General features: G+C 40.3%; 1 protein-coding gene across 11 annotated transcripts in view; it reads left to right on the forward strand.

The window, feature by feature from the left end:
* ARHGEF28 (Rho guanine nucleotide exchange factor 28) overlaps window positions 1-17,997 on the forward strand; it is a 314,675-nt gene that overhangs the window by 246,013 nt on the left and 50,665 nt on the right. For all 11 annotated transcript variants that reach the window (XR_007127439.1, XM_047729921.1, XM_047729911.1 and 8 more), the window contains 6 exons: window positions 309-556; window positions 5,938-6,060; window positions 7,575-7,692; window positions 11,103-11,357; window positions 12,921-12,997; window positions 17,593-17,771. Coding sequence is in view for 10 of the 11 variants with exons in the window: in XM_047729921.1 (XP_047585877.1) it covers window positions 309-556; window positions 5,938-6,060; window positions 7,575-7,692; window positions 11,103-11,357; window positions 12,921-12,997; window positions 17,593-17,771 (1,000 nt within the window). In the remaining variant the exon portion in view is untranslated. The remainder of the gene's footprint in view (window positions 1-308; window positions 557-5,937; window positions 6,061-7,574; window positions 7,693-11,102; window positions 11,358-12,920; window positions 12,998-17,592; window positions 17,772-17,997) is intronic.

Below are 17,997 nucleotides of genomic sequence, written 5' to 3' on the forward strand. Positions count from 1 at the left end.
GCTAGTGGATTTGGGAAGAAAATATCCCAGGCTGCTGGAACAGCAAGCCTGGAGGCCTTGAAGAAGGATCTTACTTTCTCCCATTCCGTGGGCTGTCTTTTCACTTTATCCACAATGTCCCTTGATCGTCACACTTTGTTTTCTTCCAGAGAAAGTGGAATCAATCTGACTTCTATGGTGAAGAAATGCCATTGTTCATAAACATTCCTTTTTTTTTTTTTCCCCTGTACAGCATTCAGTGTTTAGCGTCTACTGTAGGTCACTGGAGTATTTGGTTGTTAAAGCTTTTTTGTGCGCATGTGTTTCAGAACTGATGCAAACAGAGATGCATCATATCCAGACCCTGCTCATCATGTCTGAGATCTTCAGGAAAGGAATGAAGGAGGAGCTGCAGCTTGATCACAGCACCGTGGATAAAATCTTCCCCTGCTTAGATGAGTTACTGGAAATCCATAGGCATTTCTTTTATAGCATGAAGGAGCGAAGGCAGGAGTCCTGTGCTGGTGATGACAGGAATTTCATCATCAACCGAATTGGAGATATTCTAGTACAGCAGGTAAGAGAGGTTTGAAGACCCTGAGCTCAAAAACAAGGTTTGCAGATCTCTACAAGGTTAAAAGCTTAAGAAGAACTGGAATGGTGTTACCATTTCTTCTAGGTGGGACCAGGTGGTTTTCTTCTTTTTGATACCCCCATGTGTGCCTGGTGGCTGAGAGCTCTGACAGCCAGTGACTGACTTCTGTGAGTCTCAGGATCTAGTGGGATGATCCCTAGCCCTCTCTCCACCAGGAGTCACAACCATATATCTAAATCTCTTAGGAAAATTCTGCATAGGCTTCTTGATATGGTGACTTTGTGATAACAGGGTCCCCCGTGGGCCTGTGGTCGTCTTGCCTGTATCTCCAAGACAAATGTTGGCTAATCTTAGGAAGAGGGAAAAAGATCTGCTGTCATTAAAGCCTTACCGTTCCTGCCTGGGGGACAACACAGCAAATGTCACTTAAAGGAGGCACTTTTTAGGTACTTGGGATATTTGAAGCATCATGAGAATGGATTGTGCTGTAGATGAAGGAAAACAAAACTTTGACTATTCATACTGGCCTCTTTGCAAGGGGTTTTCTTTGATAAAGATGCTAATAGAGAAGTTAAATAATATGTATTCAGTGACCCTCTGGGGCAAGCATTTTCCAGGGTACTTGCATGTATATTGCCTCCTTTCCCTTCACAACTATCTGTATAAGGTAGATATTATTTTCCCCATTGTATGAAAACAGAAACCAGGGTACGGAGAAGGTAATGATTTTCTCAAGTTTACGTATCTCCTAAATAGCATAACTGAGGTTTGAATCAAAATCTGCTCTCTGAACAGTGAGTTAGGCATATGATTTCTTGAGACCTTTGATGACATCTGAGGAAGCTTTTTATCATTGCTAGTTTGTAAGTCCCAGTAAAGCAGGGATTCTTATTGATTTCATTACTAACATATTTTACCTAGAACAGAGCTTGGTACCATAAATATTTATTGAATGAATGGGTCACTTAGGAACAAAACATCAGGAATTCGCTTGAATGCCATGTTTTGCAGTCCCTGGTAGCATTTGTGGAAAGGCATTGAGATGCATTCCTAGTTAGGTTAGTTCGACTTTCTCTCGATAAATACCAAAATGTCATCCTGTCCAAAAGACTGATTTTGAATCCCTTTCACTGGGTAGCACAAAATAATAGAGTTCAGCTCTTGGCTCATTTACCAAAAATAGAGGAGTTAAGTTCATTGATGTAAATATGCTTAAACAGATATTTTTAATGCACAAAACAACCCCCCCACTTAGTTGTTCAATAACTATTTCTAATGTCTAACAATGTAAAAATCCACATTAGTAACAAGTTTTTTTTTTTGAAGATTTTATTTATTTGAGAGAGAGAAAGAAAGAGTGAGAGAGACAGCACAAGCAGGGCCAGAGAGAGAAGGAGAAGCAGACTCCCCACTGAGGAGGCAGCCTGATGTGGGGCTGGATCCCAGGACCCTGGGATCATGACCTCAGCCAAAGGCAGTTGCTTCATCGACTGAGCCACCCAGGTGCCCCTAGTAACAAGTTTTTAGTCAAAGAATAATCTGTTTTGCAGATTATCTATACAGTCATAAACCTGTTCTGTCCTCATAATTGATGGGAAACATAGAGTGCCAAGTTAGGAGACTGTAAAGTCCTTTGCAAGACATTTTGACTAAAAATGTCAGAATGTGTCTGAACTTGAATCTGAGTGCATCCAAACATGAAGTGCAAGATGTTTTTATCATTAGAAATTATTTACTTTTCTTGATAGAAGTACTATGTTTTAACGCTAACACTTTTGTTCATTAGTGACTTTCGTAGTTAACATATTTTACATCTCTACCAGTTCTGTTTTTGTTTCATTGCTGGTCATAAAGGAGGGCTTAAATTGAGAACAAGGTTTGGGACGTTGGCTATTGGACAGGACGAGCTTGGTGTACTGCTTTAGGATGAAGCGCACATTTCTCCTTTGGGGAAAGGTTTTTGGTTATGCAGAGAAAAGGATTTAAGCCTGCTTTTGTGTTTCTGTTGTTGGTCATGCATTTGGGGTGTGGGGAGGGGTCTCCTCCCACTATGATAAAAAGTTGTCTCCTGAGGAACAAATGAGCAGAATCCTGAGATGATGGATGTGGGTATGATGCTCTGTGGGAAAAAAGGAAGAACTAGCTGTGGAAGGGATGTAGGAGAGAAGACTTCATGGAAATTCCTCACTCTTTAGCCTTACTCAGGAGGCTAGCCTGGAATATAATGCTGATTTAGTCCATGGAAATAATTGGTGTGGGAAAGAAATTGTGAATATGAGGAACATGGTTGGAATAAAGCGGTAGTTTGCTAACTTCAGGTACCTAAGAATCTCTTGAAGCTTGTAGAAATGAAGACCGCTATGTTCTAATGGCCCAGTGGTTTTGTTTTCATAGGATTGGGGTGGAGCCTGGGATTTGGCATTTTAAAATTTTTAATTTCTGAAATTATTTTTCCCCAATGCCATCTTCTCGCAAAACTCTCATACAGAATCATAACCAGGATACTGACAGTGATGCAGTCAAGATACAGAACCTTGGGGCACCTGGGTGGCTCAAATGGTTAAGCGTCTGCCTTCAGCTCAGGTCATGATCTCCAGGTCTTGGGATCAAGCCCCATGTCAGGCTCCCAGCTCAGTGGGGAGTCTGCTTTTCCCTCTTTCTATGCCTCTCCCCCCACTGATTATGTCCTTTCTGTCTCTCTCTCTCTCTCTCAAATGAATGAATAAAATCTTAAAAAAAAAAAAAAAAGATACAGAAATTTCCCATCATTAGTCCCTTCATCACAGATTCCTTATCTGGCTACTCTATAACCACACCTATTTCCCTCCTGTCCCCACCTCCTTAACTGCTGATAACAACTAATCTATTTCTATTTCTATAATTTTGTCATTTCAGCAATGTTAGATAAATGACATGTGTGTTTTACATGTAGGTTATATACATAATGTGTACTTTCCCTTGGATTGGCTTCTTTCACTCAGCATAATTCTCTCAAGTATCATCCAGGTGTTGGTGTGTGTAACAGTTCATTCCTTTTTATTGTTGAGTAGTAGTCCGGGGTATGGAGGTACTGCAGTTTGTTGTAGTTCACTTGTAGAAGGACGTCTTGTTGTTCCTTTTTCTTGGCTATTAGAAGCAAAGCTGTTTTGTGGTGCCTGGCTGGCTTGGTTGGTGGAGTGTGAGGCTCTTGATCTTAAGGTTGTGTTTGAGCCCCACATTGGGTGTAGAGTTTACTTAATTAAGAAAAAACTTTTTTAAAAAAAGAAGTAAAGCTGATTTTAAACATTTATGTACAGATTTTTGTGCACACTTAAATTTTCATTTCTCTGGGGTAAATGTCTGGGTGTTATAATTTCTGGGTTGTATGGTAGTTGCATGCTTAATTTTATGAGAAATTGCCAACTGTTTTCCGGAGTGGTTGTGCTATTTTATATTACCATCAAATCACAAAGTACATCAACAGTGTACAAGTAATTCAGTTTCTCTTCATCCTCACCAGCATTTGGTGTTGTCACTATTTTTTATTTTAGCTATTCTGAAAGACATGGATGGATAACTCATTGTGGTTTGAATAATAATTCCCGCGTAGCTGATGATGTTCACCATCTTTCATGTGCTTATTTGCCATCTGTATATCCTCTCTGGTAAAAGGTTGGCTCATGACTTTTGCTCATTTTCTAATTGGATTGTTTTTCCTACTGTTGAAAATTCAAATTTCTTTATGTATTCTAGATCCTAGTCCTTTGTCAGCTATGTGATTTGCAAACATTTTCTTAAGTCTGTAACTTGTTCTCTCAGTCTCTAAGTTTGATGAAGTTCATTCTTTCACTTTTTGCTTTTAAAGATCATGGTTTTGGTCTCAAGTCTTAGAACTTTTTGTTTAGCTGAGATCTCAAAAGATTTTCTTCTATGTAGTTTTGTAAAAGTTTTACAGTTTTGTGTTTTACACTTAAGTTGGTGATCCATTTTGAGTTTATTTTTGTTTAAGACATGAACCACATGTCAGGATTCACTTTTTGTTTTTTGTCTATGGATGTCTAATTGCACCAATGCCATTTGTTGGAAATAAGTCCATTGGGCATTTTGGGCTCTGACTCTGCTCTGCTAATCTGTGTGTCTATCCTTTCACACAGTCTTAATTATTGTAGCTATATAATACATCTTGAACTTGGGTAGACTGAGTCCTTCTACTTTATTTTTTTTTTCAAAATTGTTTTTAGTTATTCTTTTATCTTTCTATCTAAATTGTATAGTAATCTTTTCTGTATGTATTTTTAAGGAAAAACTTGCTGGGATTCTGATGAGGACTGCATTAAACCTGTAGAACAATTTGGGAGATTGACATCTTTACTATGTTGTGTCTTCCCATCTATGAGCATGGTTGATTTACGTTTTTAGTTTTTTTTTTTTTTTTCACCAGCATTGTATAGTTGTCAGCATAGAAGGCCTGTGTGTACTTTGTTAGATTAGTATCTGAGTTTTTGTTTGTTTGTTTTTATTTTGTTTTTTAGCAATCATAGGTAATTTAAGAATCAGCTCTTGAGACATATTGGCCTAGAGCATAGATAAAATTGTAAGCAAAGATGAAAAGATCAGAGAGGGTGATATAAAGTTGAAGTACTTGCCAGGGGCTGGGTGGATATTTTCTGGTTTCTGTTGCGATAATATTGTATGTGACAGAGGGTAAAATATTGGCATTCAAGTAATTCAGTTTGTTACCTCTATACCACCCTATGAATCTGATTTGGTTCCCATCTAGATTTTTCAACAGAGATGTTTCCACAAGTCAAACTTATTGACATATCCAGCCCATATCTCTACTTTGGTCCATCAGTTAATAAAGTGGCAATCTGAGTATTCATCTTTCCCTTTTACCTGCCTCTTCATCCATTTGTGATATATTGACAAAGATCAAATTCCAAATTGAGGCCTGAGTCCACAGACCTGGTCAGTTCACCAAATGTAAATGTCAACCCATGAGAGGTCAAACCTTCTTGAGCACCCCCAAATTTTCAACATAGCTTTCCTTTAGTCTAAAAAAGTAATAAAATAATAAGTTGAAATGATAAAGTCACATAAACACTTAAAAAAGTATAAAAGGTAACAAATGTTTTGCATTTGGTATCTGATCATTGAATTAGTTCAATACAGTATAATTTGTTCAATACCGTCTTTCCCTTACCTCTTGGCAACTTCTTAGTCTAATTTAAAAGGTGTCTGGGAAGAAGAAGGGATAGTGTTCAGAAATTTTATGTTTATTCTTTATTTGCCAAGAATATATTGAAATATATGAAAACTGCATGTTCTTTTCAATGTTTAGAACTAATTAAATTTATAAATCATCATTGAAATGTCATTCTCAGTTTTCAGAAGAAAATGCAAATCAAATGAAGAAAATATATGGAGAATTCTGTAGCCATCACAAAGAAGCTGTCAGCCTCTTTAAAGAACTCCAACAAAATAAAAAGTTTCAGAATTTTATTAAGGCAAGTATTTTTAAACTATAGCAAAGTGGTAAACCAGCATGGGGAATAGTTCATGCTTTCTTGTTACATGACCTTAAACAAGTTTCACATCTAGGTGCTGATTTTCAGGGAAGGAGAAGAAAGGGATAGGCTCGTGGCAAAGACAGAAAGTCTCTTTTTCTGTCTTAGCAAAATATTTCTCCCAAATCATTTCCTTTTTGTATCTTATATTTGTAAAGTGTCATCCAACCTTCTGAGCAACTTTGTAATATCCTGGGTTGTTATTTCATGTCCTGAGATGTAATAAATCAGAAGAACCTTATAAAAATAGAGAATCAATCCCATGCCCACTGGATTCATTTGAAGCAAATCCTGAACATTATATAATTTGGCATGTATATAATACATATCTCTAAATAATGCGTCTTTTAAAAGTTACAAGGACATTATCACAATTAAGAATTCTTTTTTTTTTTTAAAGATTTTATTTATTTGACGGAGAGAGAGAGATCACAAGTAGTCAGAGAGGCAGGCAAAGAGAGAGGGGGAAGCAGGCTCCCCACTGAGCAGAGAGCCCGATGTGGGGCTTGATCCCAGGACCCTGAGATCATGACCTGAGCCGAAGGCAGAGGCTTAACCCACTGAGTGACCCAGGTGCCCCAAGAATTATTCTTTAGCTTAGCAGGGAATCTGCTTCCCCTCTCTCTCTGCCTGCCTCTCTACCTACTTGTGATCTCTGTCAAATAAATAAATAAAATCTTAAAAATATATATAAAGAATTATTCTTTAACATCCTCAGTATTTAGATTTCCCTAGAAAATGAAATGAAATTGGATTACTTAAGCCAGAAACCAACTAAAGTTTATGTATTGTCTATCAGAGATATATCTTTTAAATCTCTTTTAATTTTGGATGTTCCCCATCCCTTTATTTGTTTTTTGGTGTCCAGTTTATTTGTTGAAGATATCTGTCCTTTAGAGTTCCGTGAATTGTACATTTTTTTTCTTTTATTTTGAGAATGTTAACAGATTCTCCCCCTCCCCCACAGCACATACATGAGTATTGAGAACTTGAAAACTTAAAGAATACTATGAAATTTTTAGGAAGAAAGTTGACCTGATTAGAGGGAACTGTAAGTTCTGTGATGAGTAATAACAAATGTAAAGGAAGAGTGGTTAGAAAAACCATCGGTAATCGCAAACTCACAATCAAAGTGTAACTTTGATTTGTGACTATTTTCCAAAACTTTTGCTCTTCATAATCTTAACACTTGGTGAAACTTGCTTACTTTTGGAATTAACTGCAAATATATCAGTGTAACTTGAAACTTCTTAATCTTGGAGAGTTATGTTGCTGAGAGATTAATGGCAAAGCGTGTGATTTAATGACCATGAATCAAGTTTTAATTAATGATAATGCCTATTAATCTTGTATCGGAATAGAACAATACAGTGGCCGATTCTTTGTATGATTAAACTCAGACCTTGAAAGAAAATACTGTTTCTATGTATGAAAAGTTTATGTCTATTTTTAAGCTTCGAAATAGTAATCTTCTGGCTCGACGCCGAGGAATCCCAGAATGCATTCTGCTAGTCACTCAGCGCATCACAAAGTACCCAGTCCTCGTGGAAAGGATTTTGCAGTACACAAAGGGTGAGTTGTAACTTCTAGGGTAAACATTTTGCCTCTTGGCCACTTGCCTTAATTTTAAACATAGCCGAGGTGTCATCAACAGATACAAATGCTCGTGGCCTGGGATTCATGAAGACTGTTGATTATGGGAAAACTTTTTAGAGCCTTTGGATTTGGATCCTTTTTGAGAAGCTCTCTTTTATAATGTAGCTTTGGGTATAGTCTGAATTGCTTCAAGCAGCCTAAGCCAAACAGTGTTCTTCTTTCTTTGACTCTGCCTATCCCCTCTTCAGTTTCCCCATGTCCAGATCTTCTTAATACCTCTGCCTCCTCATCTTCCATTACCGACTCAGTAGTGTGATAACACACGCCCCTGGATCCTATCACCAGATGTTATATCTTCCAAGCAGTGAATTATTAGGTTGAAAATGATTTATTAGGGAGATCTTTTTAACTCTGTCATTCATCAAAGACCTGGGGTAACATCTAGGCATCTTTTAGGAAGCTAACAATCACATGGCTGGACTGTAAGCTCCTTAAAGGATCGAGAAGGCCTGTGTCTGGTTCACAACTGGATCTTGAATGCCTAATGCGGTGACTGGTAACAACAGAAGAGGCTATCAAGAAATAAAACCATCCCAGTGCAATGAACGAAAAAATAAAAATGTTCTTCCAGCTAGCTTATTGATCTTGAGTAAAGTGTCTGTTGGATGGTGGCATGTTAGGTTAACAAGGGCTTGGGTTTGGAATCATGTAAACTGGGATTGCCATTGCATATGCTTGGTTTTACTGTGCATTTGTTGGGCAAGTCCGTTAAAGGAGCCTCGGGTTTCGCCATTACTAAGTGAGACTAATAATCTTCAGGGATGTTGTGGGGATTAAATGAGATTGTTGCATAAAATGCCCAGGACAGAGCCTGGTGTAAACAAAGGACTCACTAAGTGGGAGCTGTTTTTATTACCTTTGTCATGACCAGTTGACTTGGAGGTAATGAAAGGGGTAATGAGATCTTAAATGCCCCCTCTAAAAAAGTCAACCTCTAACATCCTCTTTTTGGGAAGCGATCTAGGCACGTAGAAATGCATGAATTAGTGTTTCCTTTTTTCAGTCACATTAAGAACTAAGTTCAGGCACAAATGGTAGCCTCTGCTCCTTGTATCCCATTTTTAGCGCTCCCTGTAAGTCAACATAAAATAGAAGCACAATATGAAGAGAAAAGCCTCATAAGTGTTGTTCACAGAGAAATAATGAAAACAAAATTAAGACTTTTTTTTTTTTTTTAAGTAGGCTCCACATGCAATGCAAAGTCCAAAACAGAGCCTGAACTCACAGCCCTGAGATCAAGACTCAGATGTTTAACCAACTGCACCACCCAGGTGCCTCCAAGGCTTTCAGTTTGTACAATCTTCATATTGTCTTAAGAGTGGAGTTAAGGGCACCTGGATGGCTCAGTTGGTTGAGCAACTGCCTTCAGCTAGGGTCATGATCCTGGAGTCCTGGGATCCGGTCCCGGGTCGGGCTCCCTGCTCAGCAGGAGGGTCGTCTCCTTGGGACCTTCCCCCTCTCATTCTCTCTCTCTCTCAAATAAATAAATAAAATTTAAAAAATAGAGTTAAGTACGATACCCCAAAGACTAAAATCTGCCAGATTGTGTTAGGTCAGCTACTGATACTCTAAGAATCATCCCACACCAAATTCCTAGTACTGAAGAACAGTCATGACCTACTTCCTGTCAGAAACGATAAGCATGACTTGGGGCTTTCTGGGTATAGCTTTCATGGTGGCTGAGTGAATGAATGGACATTGCTTCCTTGGGTCAGACCTTAACTGCTAGTCGGTTCTCGCTCTCTCTGTCTCCTGGGAACATTGGTTTAGGTGACTTGCTTACAACAATGCTTCTCAGACTTCTTTAGGGATCGTCTTCTCCTGCAGAACTTGCTTACATGCAGATTCTGCTTCAGCGAAGTCTGAGGTGCAAATCCAGTGTACCTAGCAAGACTCCCAGGTAAGGTCGGTGCTGTGTCACTTAGGATAGCCTGCCATTACAAGACAATAATTTGACCCTGAAGGTCAAAGACTGAGCCTTTTCTTGGTCTCACCCCAAGTTACTTTGTAACTCAACTTTTATTTTCTTTACTCCTCTTTCTTATTTACGAATACGCTCTTTGGAAAGGAGAACCTTTGTGGGTTGGTAAGTATAGTAAAGAGGACACTTTCACAGACAGTGAGAAAGAGAGTATCTTCTTTGTGAAAGATCCCTGTCAGGATTTGTTCCTTGGTTTTCTGGAATAACCTTCATGCGTGGAGGACATTGAGAACCTGGAAATGGTCAGACTGAGGACTTGTTCTCATCTCACTTGACTGCTGTTTCTGTGTGTTGATTTCTGCTGCTGTAGGCTTTTGTTTTCTCTCCCAGTTTTTCTGTTCTCCTCTCCTTCTGGCACCTTCTGACCTCTTGAAACTTTCCCTTCGGTTTGCCTCAGTAAACATGAACTAGGTGCTCCTTATCATCCAATAAGACAATAGTTAAATTCCATTTCATCTGGAGTTCTAGGAGGCTGTTCCAGAAACTCTTCCAGGGCTTTTTCTTGAGACAATTGGGAGATATGAGCAGATGGCCCATGTTTTAAAGAGTAATAACTGGAATCAATGATTATCTACTGTTGCCATGAGTATGGCTGACCCACAAGGCATAGTACCTTTGTCCCATTTTTTTAGTCTGAAAAGATGTTGAAATATCATCTTGAATATTTTTTTCTAGGGAGGGAGGGATTCAGGAAGGCAAATGAGTCTGGGGCCTGTTCAAGTCCCCCTGCAGCTCCCTTTCATGAGAGGATTCTCATTTGGGCCTCAGGTTGGCCAAGTCCTAAGAAATTCATTGAAGGGATTACTTGATTACCTGTGTCTTGGAAGGTGGAAAGAAAGCCTAGGTTAGTATATAACATACTCATTGCTCTTGGGGCAGGTCAGGCCAATCCTTAGAACTTAGACATCTGGGCGCCTGGGTGGCTCAGTGGGTTAAGCCTCTGCCTTCGGTTCAGTTCATGATCTCAGGGTCTTGGGATCGAGTCCCGCATCAGGCTCTCTGCTTGGCAGGGAGCCTGCTTTCTCCTCTCTCTCTGCCTACTTGTGATCTCTCTCTGTCGAATAAATAAATAAAATCTTTAAAAAAAAAAAAACCCGCAGATATCTTACTGATAGTATTTTGCTGAACCATATCTGACAAATAAATCTTTTATAATTAAATCTTGTAACAGTTCCTTTTGGGGAGGAAGGGTGAAGAGTGATAGATAATAAGGTATTTGAACCTAATCCAGCATTTTTGTGGTGTGATTTTTTGCTCTTTGTATGATTTTAATTGCATTTAAAACTGAAAAAAAAATCTTTCTCTGCACTTTCGATTATTCTATAGTGTTCTTTTTCCCATGCAGAAAGAAGTGAAGAACATAAAGACTTGTGCAAAGCTCTGGGCTTAATTAAAGACATGATTGCGTCAGTGGATTTAAAAGTCAGCGAGTATGAGAAAAACCAAAAATGGCTGGAGATCCTAAATAAGATCGAAAACAAAACCTACACAAAGCTCAAAAACGGCAATGTGTTTAGGAAGCAAGCACTGATAAGTAAAGAAAGGACTCTCTTACATGAAGGCCTTGTTTACTGGAAAACTGCGACAGGTCGATTCAAAGGTATCCTTTCTCTTCCTCTGACATATGTTACTCATTTAGCAGGACAGATTTTCAAAAGGAGAGTGGTTCAGAGATGGCAGGCACCACACAAACCCTGGAGAAGTGGGAAAGGACCAAGTCATGAACTTTAGTAAGCAAATGCTATGTATCTTGGGTGGGAGTTCACTGCCCCAAGCAAAGCCCTTCCTGTACGTTTTATGAATTTGCACTTTGAGGTATTGGAATGAAAGGAGCTGAGAATTCTGGTAATTATTGGCCCAGAAATGTTACTCTGGCAAGTGTAATGTGTTGAAAATGAGGCAGTAGGTCTATACACCTAGGGTCTGTGTGGCAAGCCAGCAGGGGGCTGTCACACCAGTGAGGGGAGGACTGAGCTCTGAAGGTCATATTCCGTACGGAGTCACAAGATGCAGAAATATACCTGCTCACAGTGGTACAAACTTTTCCTCAGTGCTACTGCTTGGTGTTAACTGGCATTAACCTGACTGTGTTAATCTAGTTAGAGTCTAAAACCATTTATTCAGTTCTAAGGGACTGATTCTATAGGGAGCCTCCTACCTGGTCCAGGCTTTCTCAGCTCGGATCGCACACTACAGAATCACCTTGGGAGTTAAAAAAAAAAAAAAATTGCCGATCTTCAAGTCTTCTCCCAGAGATTCTGATTTTATTGGTCTGGGGATGAAGCCCAAGCCTAGGGATGCTTAAAGGTCCCCACGTGGCTCTGCTGTGGCATCAGGGTTAAGAACCTCCCATTTGCTCGCCTTGTTTTTAATGTATCTTAGTAACATCCTCAGATAAGTGAGAGGAAGAGATTGTTAATTACTCCAAGGGAACTAGTTACTCCAAGGGAACTCAGATGTAACCCTTTGTAGGACTGTGAAGTTTTCACAGTGTTTGCAGCTAATGATTGAAATGGGATTTGTGGATCAGCAATGTTGCCACTCAAACGTGAGCCACTGTTAGAACATTAACCAAGCTAAATTATTAGCCAGTCTGTAGACCCCAGCGCTGCAAGTCCTTTGCTCTTGGTTCAGTTCTTCACATCAGCAGTTTGCTAATTCTGTGTTAGATGTTTAGTCAGCTAGTGAAGGTGGGTTCCTGTGTACAATTTGTTTGGGTGCATACAGGATCTCAAACTCTACTCAGGTCTAGATGGAATGAATCAACAGATTTGCACACATAAATTAAGGCAGAAGCTGCCCTCTAATAGTTAGGATTAAGGTTCTTTTTCTAAAGGTAAGCATTTGCTCTGTTCTATTAGAACCTTTGTTTATTGGATAGTTCTTTTCCATTTTGAAAACTCCAGTATTAAATGTTGCTGGAGATTTAGCAATACCTATAGTTACATGCATGCTTACACGGCTAATCTGATTTGTCTGTAGAGTTTCTCTCTGGCTGTCATAAATAAGGGCATTTTTATAACAGTTCCACAATTAGGCTAAATTTTAGTCTTCTTATTTTTAATAAATTGATTTACATTTCCACCATGAAATCCGAATATTTGATAAGGGCATTTGAACTGTGGTTTGCTTCATTAATACTGGCAATATCTTTTCTTTGAAGATATCCTGGCTCTACTTCTAACTGATGTGCTGCTCTTTTTACAAGAAAAAGACCAGAAATACATCTTTGCAGCTGTTGTAAGTATATGGTCATGTGATGCACATTTTAAAAGGTTGGGTACCACGTATCTTTGAAAAATGCCTTAAAGTCCTTGTGAAATTAAGTAGCCATTGGCAAGAGCCTACCCCTTGTATTTCCAGTAGTATTGGTGATTGCCGTGTTCCCTCTCATTTGGTTTAACAAGCATGAAATGTGTTGATTTATAGCCGGGAGTGGTGGTCAGCTCATTCAGTTGCTGATTGCCAATTCAATTGTTAATTGTTAATGTAAAAAATACTGAAGTACCTTGGGACTGGTTGGTGGGCAAGCACTCTCCTCAGCCCCTCAAGTGACTCTCTGTTGTCTGGCCATCGTGGTATATCTTCCAGATCTCTCCCACCCCTTTCCTGACCATGCCTTCCCAGCCACTCAGATGTTAATGCTGGGAATAGCAGGTCTCTTCAAGAATCTTGTCCCACTTCCATTGGTCCATCCCTGGTGTACCCACTGCTAGCCCCATTCATAACTATCATGATGTTCCTTCTGCCAAACAAGAGAACATCATCGTGGTATCTAAGATTTAAAGAAGATTCTTATTTCTACTATAATGACTACTAATTACTAAGATTACTCATGTAAAATTTATCTTTATAGTGTGGTACATGAATCTCATGGCTGGCACAGAGTTAGGCTAGAAGTAAAACGAGTATTTTATAACATCTTTTACACAGCATCTTGCAGTCCAGAATGACTCACTTAAAGAAGGAAGATGTCATCAATTAACTTTGTCAGCCTTGTGGAGCATTAGGCCCTGTTAAAGGAAAGAATCCAAGATGTAGTACCAATGTGGGCATTATAATGGCGGCTCTCTAAAATGGTTCTTATTTATCATCCATTGATAGATAGGACAGTTGGGAACCACTAGCACATGTCATCAATTCCAGCTGGTTTTAGCACAGTCAAAGCTTAATGAAGTTTCTGTTTTGCCATTCAGAGAAATCAAAGAAGCATGCCTGCCCAGGGTTGGATTTGGGAGAGGAAGAGGTTGGTAGAGTGTCCCCCCTGCTCATCTGTGCTTGTCAGGTTGGCCCAGCAGGCTTCTTCACCCTGTTAAGCATGTTGCTTTCATCAGGACGCTGATGCCAGGTTGCATAAAGCTCAGAGATTGCTTCACGGGGCTACTCCAGAGGATAGCTAGAGGCCTTAGACAAGTCCCCATGGCTCTGAGCCATTCGAGCTGTCTATATTGCATATTTCATGACAACCCACTGATTTGTCAAGCAGCCTGTGTGTGTTTTTCTCTGGGATCTAAGTAGGAAGGTGGGACCATTTTGTTTGTCCTATGGGAGGTGAGGACCATGACAGGAGAGAAAACAAATTCATACCACACCTTTAAAGAAACCCAAGTTTGGTCAAAACCAGAGAGCTGAAAGAGAAGCAAACTGTGCCTTCTTGGGTGTTATGACAGGCCCAGATGACCTGCTGATGGGTCAAAGATTAGACACAGCATAGAGACAACTGTCTTATCTTCTAGATCAACATAGTGTATGCATCGTGGTGAAGGTGTGATGCTCACTTTATAGTCACTGCTTGAAATACAGATCTGTCCCACTTATGTGACCTCTTTCAGAGTTATCTGTGCCTGCCTTAGACCACATTTGCCATTAAGCTGGACATTAGGAGGGCAGTCTGCCAAATGCCAGGATGAAGGCAACCACAGCTTTCCTCCTCTCGGTAGAAGGGGTTTGTCTCTGGACAACAGTAAGATGATGCTGGTACTGTTTCATGGAGTTGCTAACTGATACGTAGCAGCTTTAATAAAAGCCAGCCAAGCCCCTGTCCATGTCAGGGAGCAAAATAGAAAGCATTATCCTTAAGGACTCAAGGGCACTACACTGTTCAAGCATATGCTTTTGAGTGGCATCATAGACATTTAGGTTAGCACAGCCCTCCAGTTGTAAATATCTTATTTACACTGTATTGAGGGAATTGCTGTATTAGCCAGGGTCATACAGATGTCTGGATTTCCTGGTTTGCATCTTGGCATTGGAGAAAGTTATCTTCATGCTAATACCCACAGGTAAGTTTCTCTGCTTTCGGTGCTGTTAGAAGAACTTTAGGAAATGTTTACCTTGCTACATGTTACAAAAGACATGATGAATTTGGACATGGCCAGAACATGAGCAGCTGAAAACAGCAGTGAAAATGGAGTCCCTATAAGATAATTTTGCTTTTAAAGAGGACTCTCCTGGAAATGGGAGGAGGACCCAAATCTAAGAAATGACTGGGAAATTCATTAAATCCTGGATTACTGAGTCTAGGAGGACCTCTTAAATATTAAAGAAGGTAATTTCAAAATGAACAGTAAAAAGAGACAAGGGAACATGGAGATGTACAAGTTCAAGTTCAAAACAGGAAACAGTCTGAAGGTCTTGTTGTCCCAGTGGGATTTCGAATGATATTACTGACAGAAGCAGCCACTCTGTGGAATCCCAAATGGAGACGGGTGACAACAGAGTTGAAGGTAACAGCTCCCTTTCCTCTTCCTCTGGGGCACCATCTGCCTTGAGGGCTTGGCAGGAAACAGGAGAGACCTGGGAGTGGACTTGGGATTGAGGATCCCATAGCGAGTGCTAGATACTTCAGTAACCTGGTGAGAACATGGCCTGTCTCCCAGAGGGCAGGGATTAATCAGAGACAGCCTGTGTGTTCACATGGATACCTGAGCCCAGGATTGCTAGTCTGCTTTTTCCAAGAACCCACACATCTCTGGTTTTTTTTTTTTTTTTTTTTTTTTTTTTTTTTTTTTTTTTTAAAAAGGGGGAATCCCCCAGTTCTTAAATGTTGGTGACTGTTTAAAAAAAAAATCTGTTTTGAAGATACTGTGGCAGAAGCTTGGCCACAAGCTCTGCAGGCTGGGTTAGGCCTTGGCATGACCAATTTTTAACATCTGTTTTTAAGGTAGACCTATTACTTCCATTCCTAGAGGTTTAATTTGAATTCTTGATCATCTCTAGTGTTCTAGGGTGATTAATGTGAATAATGATGGGCATGACCCTGCTGTCTCCTCATCTGATGGTGATTTAGTTTTTCATTTAATTTTATTTTTATTATTCTTATTTATTTTATTTTATTCATTTTATTATTTTTTTCTCACCATAGCACATACCCTGATGGTGATTTAATTAATGCTACTTTCTATCTGCTTACCTGTTTTTCATTTAAAAAATATCTGACCTTACTACCTCGCCTCCTTCTGCAGCCCTAACCAATTGGTTCCGTTTATTTCATCCTTGCTAATGTCGTAAGCAATTTAAACCCACTCTGACTTTATATACAGAGGCCATTTACTTTGGAAGCTGAGGAGCCTAACTCTGTGCTTTGGAAGGAGGAAAGCAAGTAAGGTCTTGGGTAGTAGTAGATCCGTGACTCAATGAAGGATATCACTAGTGCTCAGGAGCTCCCCCTAGTTAGAGAGGGCAGTATTCAAAAAGTTGGTGTCATTCTTTGGTTTTGTTTTTTGCTGCTCGGAGAAGAATGGGCTGGAGAGGTCTTCTGGGTACACCCTTGCACACAACTTTAGATGTGCACTAAGGAGTCAGCCACGCGGGATGTAGTGGCAAGTTCTGGGTCAAGGCATCACTCCGTCTGTGAAGGAGAAGCCAAACCACATACTGCAACTGACTCTCAACAGGGTTAGAAGCCATGAACCAAAGAAAATTCTTAATACTTAGCCCCCCAGACTGTTTATCTCATGTAGGCATTCTTTCAATTATTATTTCAACTACGGCTTCTTCTCTTACCCATCATGGAATCCCCCAGTGCTTAGCATGGGATCTCAAAAAAGCACAATAAATGCACATAGGAGAGGAGATTTTGTTACGGCTTGTACACAAGACCAGTGCTCTAACCCCTGAGCTATGGAGCCTGGCTCGTACACCGAATGTTAGCTTTCCTTCCTATTCTGCTCTGATGGAATTATGCTAAATCCATTTCTACAGACATTATTGAAAGCCTACTCTATGCAAGGCAGTGTCCTAGGTGTACAAAGATGAACCCGACCCATTCCCCCCCCACCAAAGGCTTACGTGGTGGGTGGGAAGAAGAGGCACCTGCAGGCAGAGCCACAGAAGTTCAGTTGCTGTGCTCTGTCCTACGGTAGCAGAACACACTGCTTGTGCTCAGGGACTCTGAGGTCATGCCCCCACCTCTCTGTCATTCTCACAGTCCACCGGAAATACTGCTAAATCCTGTGGACTCTTAGGTCTCCCACCCCTTTCAGTCTTCTTGTGATATTTGAAACGCTATTTTCTATGCTGTGCCCTTCTAGAAAAACCGCTGAACCCTGGATGATGGCATTTTGAGATTCTCAGTGCTCTGATTGTTCTTTTTTCAAAAGTTGTCCTTTTAAGCCACTCGTTCTTAAGGACAAATATTCTCCTGTATCCTTTTTCTCCATCCTCTCTTCACCATGCCCTTTCCATTGGCGAGCTTACCAACTTGCGCAGCACTTTTGAAAGGTTGAAGTGAAATGATTTGCCTGCTACTCTCACTTTCCTTAGCTGATGCATTTGGTGAGAACCTTTGCTTTTGGTAGGATGCTGTTTTACCGGCACCTTTCTCTTCTGTGCAGGACCAGAAGCCATCGGTTATTTCCCTTCAGAAGCTTATTGCTAGAGAAGTTGCGAATGAGGAAAGAGGCATGTTTCTAATCAGTGCCTCCTCCGCTGGTCCTGAGATGTACGAAATTCACACCAACTCCAAGGAGGAACGAAATAACTGGATGAGACGAATCCAACAGGCAGTAGAGAGGTAAACTTTTCTTCTGTCCACACTCTAGGGAATGGACTTGTTCGGTTGGGAAAGTATTCTAACCATGTTTCCTCTGCATGAACACCTTGCCTCAGCCAGGAGGGTCTGCTCCCCACCCCCTCCCCCCACCTCTGATAGCCCCTCATCTGCAGCCTCGTTCTCCGCACCTCCCTGCATGTAAAGCCCTACATCCCCCCACCCATGTGACTCCTGCTCGTCTTTGGTG

The sequence above is a fragment of the Lutra lutra genome, chromosome 5 (assembly GCF_902655055.1).
Source record: "Lutra lutra chromosome 5, mLutLut1.2, whole genome shotgun sequence".
Classification (NCBI taxonomy): Eukaryota; Metazoa; Chordata; class Mammalia; order Carnivora; family Mustelidae; genus Lutra; species Lutra lutra.